The sequence below is a fragment of the Clinocottus analis genome, unplaced genomic scaffold, assembly GCF_023055335.1.
Source record: "Clinocottus analis isolate CAN_PGR_092001 unplaced genomic scaffold, fCliAna1.0.p SCAF_97, whole genome shotgun sequence".
Taxonomy (NCBI): domain Eukaryota; kingdom Metazoa; phylum Chordata; class Actinopteri; order Perciformes; family Cottidae; genus Clinocottus; species Clinocottus analis.
The window spans coordinates 48,874-60,000 of NW_027176259.1; the positions used below are offsets into that span (position 1 = coordinate 48,874).

Below are 11,127 nucleotides of genomic sequence, written 5' to 3' on the forward strand. Positions count from 1 at the left end.
ACATGTTTCACACCGAACCCTTCAAGGCAGCGTGCTGCAGGAGACGCATGTGACCCATAAACCATGAAGATACCTGGAGATGTGCACCCCTCCTCTACATCCTGTGAGAGAAAGCGTGCGACTGCTGTGAATGAGCCCAGTGCAGCCGAAGGTCTGCTAAAGCCCAAAAGATTGAAACAAGCACGTTCCCCCAACATCAGGCCGCGTTCCTTCATCGCTCTGCGATGAGGTCCATGCATTGCTGCCGTGTGGAGAGGACGTCACGCACAGGAGAGGAGACAGGAAACAGAAACAAGAGCAACGAGCAGGAAGCGTTAGTTCATCAAGAGTTTCTGTTTATTGGATGTTTTGTGGTCTTTTCTCTTCTCAGTGCCCAGAAACAAGGAAGAGTGTTACAAAGATATCCAAACTCTTCTTTTAGAATAAAAAGACATGAACAGATCAGTCTGAGAGGGTTAAAATACACAGGTGTAGTATTTACAACAGGTTTGCATTGAACACTTTCGTCAACACACACAACACACACCACACGTGACGCTCCCTCGAGGGAACGCAGCTTCACTTCGCTGTCTCGACACATCCGACCATGTGGAAGCTCTCCTCACCGCACCAGCAGGGCTGCTAGCTCGCGGCGCGGCTACGCTCAACTCTCAGTTTAAAAAACAAGCTGTGGTATCAGACGATGTCAGACCCTTTCCCTTTACGAAGTCTTTGGCAGAGGAAAGAAACCACGACGGGAAAACCAAATGAAATCAGTAAAATAGGACATGGAGAGGTGAGCAGAGAGCTTCCTGGTGGCGCTGCAGAGACACCAGAGGGTCGTGGGTTCATGCTCATCCACAACGCGAGCAAACAGAGGGACACATGGGATCATGCCGAGAATGCAAACCATGTTCAACCTCCAAATGAAAGTCCTGGTAAAGCATGCAGAGAGTACTGCGGCCAGCGAGGAGGACGCGCCGCGAGCCACGCGCCGCGAGCCACGCGCCGCGAGCCACACGCGTGTGGGCCGACGAGAGCGCCACGAACACGGATGAGTATTTACAGAGAAGTCATGATCCTCCTGCTTTGTTAAAAGATGTGAACGGGAGAGAAGCTGTGTTTACACCTTCATGTGTTCACTGATCCATCACCCTGTCACATTAACCAGTTCATCCAGTGATGTGTAAGAGTCACAGCAACGTAAGGCCCGAAGCGGGAATGAAATGAAAATATGTCTTTTATGAGTGCTAATACACGCTAAGCTAACGACTTCCTGTTATTAATTCAGTTTAATCTGACAATCATTAACGTCAACGCAGACAAACCTGCAGCCAGGAAAGAGTTCCTCTGGAGAACATGAACACACCAGGAACTGTTCCTCTGGAGAACATGAACACACCAGGAGGGAACTGTTCCTCTGGAGAACATGAACACACCAGGAACTGTTCCTCTGGAGAACATGAACACACCAGGAACTGTTCCTCTGGAGAACATGAACACACCAGGAGGGAACTGTTCCTCTGGAGAACATGAACACACCAGGAGGGAACTGTTCCTCTGGAGAACATGAACACACCAGGAGGGAACTGTTCCTCTGGAGAACATGAACACACCAGGAGGGAACTGTTCCTCTGGAGAACATGAACACACCAGGAGGGAACTGTTCCTCTGGAGAACATGAACACACCAGGAGGGAACTGTTCCTCTGGAGAACATGAACACACCAGGAGGGAACTGTTCCTCTGGAGAACATGAACACACCAGGAACTGTTCCTCTGGAGAACATGAACACACCAGGAGGGAACTGTTCCTCTGGAGAACATGAACACACCAGGAACTGTTCCTCTGGAGAACATGAACACACCAGGAGGGAACTGTTCCTCTGGAGAACATGAACACACCAGGAGGGAACTGTTCCTCTGGAGAACATGAACACACCAGGAGGGAACTGTTCCTCTGGAGAACATGAACACACCAGGAACTGTTCCTTTGGAGAACATGAACACACCAGGAGGGAACTGTTCCTCTGGAGAACATGAACACACCAGGAACTGTTCCTCTGGAGAACATGAACACACCAGGAGGGAACTGTTCCTCTGGAGAACAAGTGAACAGCAGGTACAAGAACAATGTAAAACAATACAAAACACAGAATACTGTAGATGGAAAAGTGCACAGTTTCTTTTTTCCTTTACATTTAATATCATATTATTTGAATCTCTCAGGATCCTTTGACACATGCTCCTCTCTCTCTCTGTCTCTCTCTCTCTCTCTCTCTCTCTCTCTCTCTCTCTCTCTCTCTCTCTCCTGCAGCAGCTAACTCTGTTCTACTGATCAGACACAGTTCATCTCATGCAACAGCACATCGCTCGTAGATTAGACATAAAACTTGAGAACAGTGACATGTACATCTCCGCTGGAGAAGAGATGGGTTAGTTGGAGGTCAGAGAGATGTAGTGTCAGCTGGGTTCAGTCGACCACGGTGGAGGTCTTGTTACTGTGAGCGTCACATGGTTAGCGTAGCGTGGCTGTTAGCGAGTCATGGCCAGCAGAAACAGAGCTGTGGTGAAAACTGGTGACGGGAGGTAAACAGGTCCATCAGGGGTCTCCCTGTGACGCAACACCCCCATGATGCTCCAGTGGTCAAGAGGTCAAGAGGTCAAGGTCATGAGCAACAGACTGGAGAGCAGCGGCCAGGAAACACTTCATCTACACCAGAGAGAGAGAGAGGGAGAGCGGGCGAGAGACACAGAGAGCGAGCCAGCGAGCGAGCAGCCTCCCCTGCACACAGCGAGCTCTAGCCCTCGTCTATGGTGAGGCAGATGAACTCCTGGATGCACTTCCTGTACTGCTGCTCGGTGGGGCTGCTGCTGTGGTATTGACCTGGTTGCCCCAGCGGCGCCTCGGCCTCCCGCATCTCCTCGTTCATCCGTGCGAGACGCAGCCTGGAGGAGGAAACGCAGAGCAGCAGGTCACAGGAGGCGGACGACAGGACGCCAGAGAGAGTTGAGATCTTTAGGAGTGAAGCTTCATGAACTCAGGAAGACTTTAAGTGAATATTAGTTTGTGTTATCTCTTCTAGAATATTCACAGCAGTCTGAAGCGCGAGTGGACAAAACCATCAGACTTAATCATTACTCTGACGGACGGACATGAAGCAGCTCTCCGTGAGCATCACTCACAGGGTGACGATGTCGGCGTTGGCGGCCTGGACGGCGATGCTGAGGGGGTCGTGACCCTGCTCATCCACCTCCGTCTGAGACGCCCCTCTCTTCAGGAACAGACACACCTGACTGCTCAGAACCAGCACGAGAGAGAGGAACGTTAGAGATGATGTCACCATGACAGAGGACGAGAGAGAGGAACGTTAGAGATGATGTCACCATGACATGTGGAACAGAGAGAGGAACGTTAGAGATGATGTCACCATGACAGAGGACGAGAGAGAGGAACGTTAGAGATGATGTCACCATGACAGAGGACGAGAGAGAGGAACGTTAGAGATGATGTCACCATGACATGTGGAACAGAGAGAGGAACGTTAGAGATGATGTCACCATGTCAGAGGACGAGAGGGAGGAACGTTAGAGATGATGTCACCATGACAGAGGACGAGAGAGAGGAACGTTAGAGATGATGTCACCATGTCAGAGGACGAGAGGGAGGAACGTTAGAGATGATGTCACCATGTCAGAGGACGAGAGGGAGGAACGTTAGAGATGATGTCACCATGACAGAGGACGAGAGAGAGGAACGTTAGAGATGATGTCACCATGACAGAGGACGAGAGAGAGGAACGTTAGAGATGATGTCACCATGTCAGAGGACGAGAGAGAGGAACGTTAGAGATGATGTCACCATGTCAGAGGACGAGAGAGAGGAACGTTAGAGATGATGTCACCATGACAGAGGACGAGAGAGAGGAACGTTAGAGATGATGTCACCATGTCAGAGGACGAGAGAGAGGAACGTTAGAGATGATGTCACCATGACACAGGACGAGAGAGAGGAACGTTAGGGATGATGTCACCATGACACAGGACGAGAGAGAGGAACGTTAGAGATGATGTCAGAGGACGAGAGAGGAACGTTAGAGATGATGTCACCATGACATGTGGAACAGAGAGAGGAACGTTAGAGATGATGTCACCATGACAGAGGACGAGAGGGAGGAACGTTAGAGATGATGTCACCATGTCAGAGGACGAGAGAGAGGAACGTTAGAGATGATGTCACCATGACAGAGGACGAGAGAGAGGAACGTTGGAGATGATGTCACCATGACAGAGGACGAGAGGGAGGAACGTTAGAGATGATGTCACCATGACATGTGGAACAGAGAGAGGAACGTTAGAGATGATGTCACCATGACAGAGGACGAGAGGGAGGAACGTTAGAGATGATGTCACCATGTCAGAGGACGAGAGAGAGGAACGTTAGAGATGATGTCACCATGTCAGAGGACGAGAGAGAGGAACGTTAGAGATGATGTCACCATGACAGAGGACGAGAGAGAGGAACGTTAGAGATGATGTCACCATGTCAGAGGACGAGAGAGAGGAACGTTAGAGATGATGTCACCATGACACAGGACGAGAGAGAGGAACGTTAGAGATGATGTCACCATGACACAGGACGAGAGAGAGGAACGTTAGAGATGATGTCAGAGAACGAGAGAGAGGAACGTTAGAGATGATGTCACCATGACATGTGGAACAGAGAGAGGAGAGCAGATGATGCAGAGTTCAATGCAACATTTCATCTTTTCTTATCCTCTGCTTGTCTTTAGTCTCCAGGTACAGACTCCATCTCATTGGCTCCTTATGGATCAATATTTAGTCAGACAAGACTTTACAAGACTCATGCCAATCACAGAGCTTCTGTTTACGGCTGTCTCCCTCGTATGCTCTACTTTAGAGGTCAATAAAGGTCATAGGTTCACCCCGTGTGTCCCAGGTCGGTGGCGTGGTGCAGCGGGCCGCGCCCTCTCATGTCCCGCTGGTTGACATCAGCTCCGTTCTGCAGCAGGAACTCACAGGCGATCAGAGAGCCCTGCAGACAGGAAGCTGTGCATGAGCTCTGCTTTCAACATTCAGACAACACGCGCTCGCGCTCGTGCTCACGCTCGTGCTCGCGCTCGTGCTCGCGCTCGTGCTCACGCTCGTGCTTTTGCTCGTGTTTGTGCTTGTGCTTGCGCTCGTGCTCGCGTTCGTGCTCGCGCTCGTGCTCGCGTACGTGCTCGCGCTCGTGTTCGTGCTTGTGCTCGTGCTCACGCTCGTGCTCGCGCTCGTGTTCGCGCTCGTGCTTGTGCTCGTGTTTGTGCTCGTGCTCGCGCTCGCGCTCGTGTTCATGCTCGCGCTCGTGTTTGTGCTCGTGCTCACGCTCGTGTTTGTGCTCGTGCTCACGCTCGCGCTCGTGTTCGCGCTCGTGCTTGTGCTCGTGTTTGTGCTCGTGCTTGTGCTCGTGTTTGTGCTCGTGCTCACGCTCGTGTTTGTGCTCGTGCTCACGCTCGTGCTCGCGCTCATGCTCGCGCTCGCGCTCGCGCATTCACGCTCGCGCTTGTGCTCGCGCTTGTGCTCGCGCTCGCGGTCGCGCTCGCGTTCGCGCTTGTGCTCGCGCCCGTGTTCGCGCTCGTGTTCGTGCTCGTGCTCGTGTTCGTGCTCGCGCTCGCGCCCGCGCTCGTGCCCGCGCTCGTGTTCGTGCTCGCGATTGTGCTCGCGCCCGTGTTTGTGCTCGTGCTCGCGCCCGTGCCCGTGTTTGTGCTCGTGCTCGCGCTCGTGCTCGTGTTCGTGCTCGTGCTCGTGCTCGTGCTCGTGCTCGTGTTTGTGCTCGTGCTCGTGCTCGTGCTCGCGCTCGTGTTCGTGTTCGTGCTCGTGCTCGTGTTTGTGCTCGTGCTCGTGCTCGCGCTCGTGCTCGTGTTCGTGCTCGTGCTCGTGCTCGTGCTCGTGTTTGTGCTCGTGTTTGTGCTCGTGCTCGTGCTCGTGCTCGTGCTCGTGCTCGTGTTCGTGCTCGTGTTTGTGCTCGTGTTCGTGCTCGTGCGTTCGCGCTCGCGTTCGCGCTTGTGCTCGCGCCCGTGTTTGTGCTCGTGCTCGCGCCCGTGTTCGTGCCCGTGCTCGTGTTCGTGCCCGTGCTCGTGTTCGTGCTCGTGCTCGTGCTCGCGCCCGTGTTCGTGCCCGTGTTCGTGTTCGTGCTCGTGCTCGTGCTCGTGCTCGTGCTCGTGTTCGTGCTCGTGTTCGTGCTCGTGCTCGTGTTCGTGTTCGTGCTCGTGCTCGTGTTCGTGTTCGTGCTCGTGCTCGTGCTCGTGCTCGTGCTCGTGCTCGTGCTCGTGCTCGCGCCCCTGCCCGTGCTCGTGCTGGCGCTCTGCACTCCTCTAGTTTCTCTTCAGGAGGTCAGGTTCAAAGTCGTGGGAGGAGACCTCTAATGGCTCACGGCGGTGGATCTTTATGGCTGTGTTTATGCTCCTGTGATAATGTGTGTGTCCTTCAGCAGGTTATCCATGTTGAATGTTGAACCCAGACAATCTCCAGAATAATAAATGATCCTAACAATAAAAAGCTAATGAAGTGGATGACACGAGTCAGTCGACGTCTTCCAGTGAACCCTCCCACGTGTTCGCCGTGTCGTCTCTCACCCCGGCCACGGCCTGGATGAGCGGCGTCCGGCCCTCCTCCTCGCCGGCGGCGTGCACGTCGGCGCCGTGCGCCAGCGCCTCGGCCATGAGCGGCAGGTTGTGCAGGCGGGAGGAGCGGTGCAGCAGCGCCCCGGGGTGGAGCTCCCGAGGGTCTTCGGGGTCTGACGACACCTCCTGCTCGATCTCCACCTCGCCGCTGGAGGACTCCTCCGACTCCTCTGAGGGAGGAGAGCAGCGTTTCTGCTTCAGCTGTTGTGTTGAACACATTCGGGCAGCATTCAACAACAGAAACGCACAAACCTTCTTCTGTGACGCTGCCCACCACCGAGCCGAACACCAGGATGTCCGTGCTGCCGTCCGTGCTGCCTCCCAGGCCGCTGTCGCTGCTGAGACCTGCAGGGCCGAGCAGCGCCAAGCCAGGGACACGTCAGTCACTGCAGAGCACACACACACACACACACACACACACACACACACACACACACACACACACACACACACGCTGCTGCACACACACACACACACACACACACACACACACACACGCTGCTGCTCACACACACACACACACACACACACACACACACACACACACACACACACACGCTGCTGCTCACACACACACACACACGCTGCTGCTCACACACACACACACACACGCTGCTGCTCACACACACACACACACACGCTGCTGCTCACACACACACACACACACACACACACGCTGCTGCTCACACACACACACACACACACACACACACGCTGCTGCTCACACACACACACACACACACACACACACACGCTGCTGCTCACACGCACACACACACACACACACACCGCTGGCGGGACGCACAACTCACTGAGTCTCACAATCATGAACGCTCTGAGTGTGTGAGTTTGTGGAACAGTGAGGAACTCTTCATCATCCTGTCCATGCACAACACTCCTCTTCCTCCTGACCATGCACAACACTCCTCTTCTTCCTGTCCATGAACAACACTCCTCTTCTTCCTCCTGACCATGCACAACACTCCTCTTCATCCTGTCCATGAACAACACTCCTCTTCTTCCTCCTGACCATGCACAACACTCCTCTTCATCCTGTCCATGAACAACACTCCTCTTCTTCCTCCTGACCATGCACAACACTCCTCTTCATCCTGTCCATGCACAACACTCCTCTTCATCCTGACCATGAACAACACTCCTCTTCTTCCTCCTGACCATGAACAACACTCCTCTTCTTCCTCCTGACCATGCACAGTACTCCTCTTCCTCCTGACCATGCACAACACTCCTCTTCATCCTGTCCATGCACAACACTCCTCTTCATCCTGACCATGAACAACACTCCTCTTCTTCCTCCTGACCATGCACAACACTCCTCTTCCTCCTGACCATGCACAACACTCCTCTTCATCCTGTCCATGCACAACACTCCTCTTCATCCTGTCCATGCACAACACTCCTCTTCTTCCTCCTGACCATGCACAGTACTCCTCTTCCTCCTGACCATGCACAACACTCCTCTTCTTCCTCCTGACCATGCACAACACTCCTCTTCATCCTGACCATGCACAACACTCCTCTTCTTCCTCCTGACCATGCACAACACTCCTCTTCCTCCTGACCATGCACAGTACTCCTCTTCCTCCTGACCATGCACAACACTCCTCTTCATCCTGACCATGCACAACACTCCTCTTCATCCTGACCATGCACAACACTCTTCCTCCTGACCATGCACAGTACTCCTCTTCCTCCTGACCATGCACAGTACTCCTCTTCCTCCTGACCATGCACAGTACTCCTCTTCCTCCTGACCATGCACAGTACTCCTGCATGCGCTGGCTGTGTGGTGGACTTACTGCGAGGACCAGATCCGGTGTCGAAGTAGGAGAACAGTGAGTCCAGCTCATCTGGACAGAACAAGGAATCCCGGCGGAACTTTGCTGCAGCGGCTGTAACGACACAAAACATGACAACGAGAGCTGAGCGCTGTTTGTAGACTCTGTTCTCATAGGTTCTGTTCTCATAGGTTCTGTTCTCATAGGTTCTGTTCTCACAGTCTCTGTTCTCATAGGTTCTGTTCTCATAGTCTCTGTTCTCATAGGTTCTGTTCTCACAGTCTCTGTTCCCATAGGTTCTGTTCTCATGGTCTCTGTTCTCATAGGTTCTGTTCTCATAGGTTCTGTTCTCATAGGTTCTGTTCTCAAAGGTTCTGTTCTCATAGTCTCTGTTCTCATAGGTTCTGTTCTCATAGGTTCTGTTCTCACAGTCTCTGTTCTCATAGGTTCTGTTCTCATAGGTTCTGTTCTCACAGTCTCTGTTCCCATAGGTTCTGTTCTCATGGTCTCTTTTCTCATGGTCTCTGTTCTCATAGGTTCTGTTCTCATGGTCTCTTTTCTCATAGGTTCTGTTCTCACAGTCTCTGTTCTCAGAGGTTCTGTTCTCATAGGTTCTGTTCTCATAGGTTCTGTTCTCACAGTCTCTGTTCTCATAGGTTCTGTTCTCATAGGTTCTGTTCTCATAGGTTCTGTTCTCACAGTCTCTGTTCTCATAGGTTCTGTTCTCATAGTCTCTGTTCTCATAGGTTCTGTTCTCATAGGTTCTGTTCTCACAGTCTCTGTTCCCATAGGTTCTGTTCTCATGGTCTCTGTTCTCATAGGTTCTGTTCTCATGGTCTCTTTTCTCATGGTCTCTGTTCTCATAGGTTCTGTTCTCATGGTCTCTTTTCTCATAGGTTCTGTTCTCACAGTCTCTGTTCTCATAGGTTCTGTTCTCATAGGTTCTGTTCTCACAGTCTCTGTTCTCATAGGTTCTGTTCTCATGGTCTCTGTTCTCATAGGTTCTGTTCTCATGGTCTCTTTTCTCATGGTCTCTGTTCTCATAGGTTCTGTTCTCATAGTCTCTGTCATGGCCTCGAGTCTCTTCACTGACCTGCTGACAGGTTAGCCGGTGCGGCGCTGCCCGGCTCGTAGCGGTGGTATTTCCTCCGGGCCTTGTGGGGCGCCCGAGCAGAGCTGTGGTGTCTCCGGCACTTCTTCACGGTCCAGGGCCGGGTCTTCCTCTCGCCCTCCACCAGAGCCTCGCTGCCACTCATCTTCTTCAGGAAGCGCTTCTCCACGTACTTCCACTTGATCCAGGCCTCTTTCTCCTGCCTGCAGGGAGACGGCCGCACACCCACCACGTCACACACTCATGACGTCTGCAGATCATTCAGCTGAGCCCCACCACGAGGCTGCATGACGCAATGATGCTCCTCTCCACACAGAGTCACAGGCTGACCTCGAGCTGGACGGTCCGGGTTTCTTCACCCTGCGCTCCTCACAGGCTCCCTCATAGATTCGGTTGATCACAGTGTTCCCCACTTCACACATCAGCTGCACCAGTCAGGAGGGCCAGAGGGAACAGAAACAGGAAGACCAGAGTTCAACATGTTTTGCAGAGCACAAAGAAAAGATGGATGTGAGCCGGCAGAGCGGAGCTGCACCTTCAGTAACTCTGGCTCCCAGGAGTCCAACGTCAGGGAGCGGACTTTAGAGCAGTGCACCCCTAAACTCCTGCAGGGAGACCAGAGCACATGTCAGGACACACGTTCATGCACAGGTACAAAGTGTAAGCAGAGCGTTCAGACACGTATGTGCTGGAGGGGCGTTCAGACACGTATGTGCTGGAGGGGCGTTCAGACACGTATGTGCTGGAGGGGCGTTCAGACACGCATGTGCTGGAGGGGCGTTCAGACACGTATGTGCTGGAGGGGCATTCAGACACGTATGTGCTGGAGGGGCGTTCAGACACGTATGTGCTGGAGGGGTGTTCAGACACGTATGTGCTGGAGGGGCATTCAGACACGCATGTGCTGGAGGGTGTACCCCCCCCCCCCCCCGTGGACAGCAGGGTGCTGTGCAGTGAACCTGCTTCCTGCTCGTGCTCCATCACCTGTGGATCCCCGAGCACTCGATGCAGAGCAGCACTCCCAGGTTGATGGAGGCCCAGCAGGGCGCCGCCTGGCCGCAGTCGCAGCACAGCTCGTTGCCCGGCAGGCTCTGCACCCGCAGGAGGAGGCCGTCCACGCCGCCACGCAGCTTCTCCACCCGCTCCGCCCGCTCCCTGGGCTCGCTGGCCGAGTCGATGCTGCTGGTGGAGGGCGAGGCCGTCCGGTCCAGACGCTGCAGGAGGAGGAGGAAGATGAGGAGGAGGAGGAGGAGGAGGGAGGAAGTGGAGGAGAAGGAGGAAGAGGAGGAGGAGGAAGAGGAGGAGGAGGGAGGAAGTGGAGGAGGAGGAGGAGGAGGGAGGAAGTGGAGAAGAAGGAAGAGCAGGAGGAGGAGGAAGAGGAGGAAGAGGAGGAGGAGCAAGAGGAGGATGAAGAGGAGCAGGAGGGGGAGGAGGAGGAGGAAGAAGAGGAGGAGGAGGAGAAGTTGGAGGAGGAGCAGGAGGAGGATGAAGAGGAGGAGGAGGGGGAAGAGACGGACGAGGAGGAGAGGGAGGAGGAGGACGAAGAGGAAGAAGAG

The 11,127-nt window shown here is 53.7% G+C and overlaps 1 protein-coding gene across 2 annotated transcripts in view; it reads right to left on the bottom strand.

The window, feature by feature from the left end:
- Positions 1-318: 318 nt before the first annotated feature.
- The window catches only part of LOC137781886 (arf-GAP with coiled-coil, ANK repeat and PH domain-containing protein 3-like), a 13,783-nt gene continuing 2,974 nt past the window's right edge, over positions 319-11,127 (bottom strand). The window contains exons 6-15 of one of the 2 annotated variants that reach the window (XM_068570891.1): positions 10,556-10,785; positions 10,107-10,176; positions 9,902-9,996; positions 9,554-9,774; positions 8,482-8,574; positions 6,914-7,006; positions 6,614-6,831; positions 4,925-5,034; positions 3,165-3,275; positions 319-2,927 (exon numbers count right to left, since the gene is read on the bottom strand). In XM_068570891.1, coding sequence (XP_068426992.1) covers positions 2,780-2,927; positions 3,165-3,275; positions 4,925-5,034; positions 6,614-6,831; positions 6,914-7,006; positions 8,482-8,574; positions 9,554-9,774; positions 9,902-9,996; positions 10,107-10,176; positions 10,556-10,785 — 1,389 coding nt within the window. In that variant the 3' untranslated portion in view covers positions 319-2,779. Of the gene's footprint in view, positions 2,928-3,164; positions 3,276-4,924; positions 5,035-6,613; positions 6,832-6,913; positions 7,015-8,480; positions 8,575-9,553; positions 9,775-9,901; positions 9,997-10,106; positions 10,177-10,555; positions 10,786-11,127 lie in introns of both variants that reach the window. The other variant, XM_068570890.1, reaches the window with a different exon arrangement.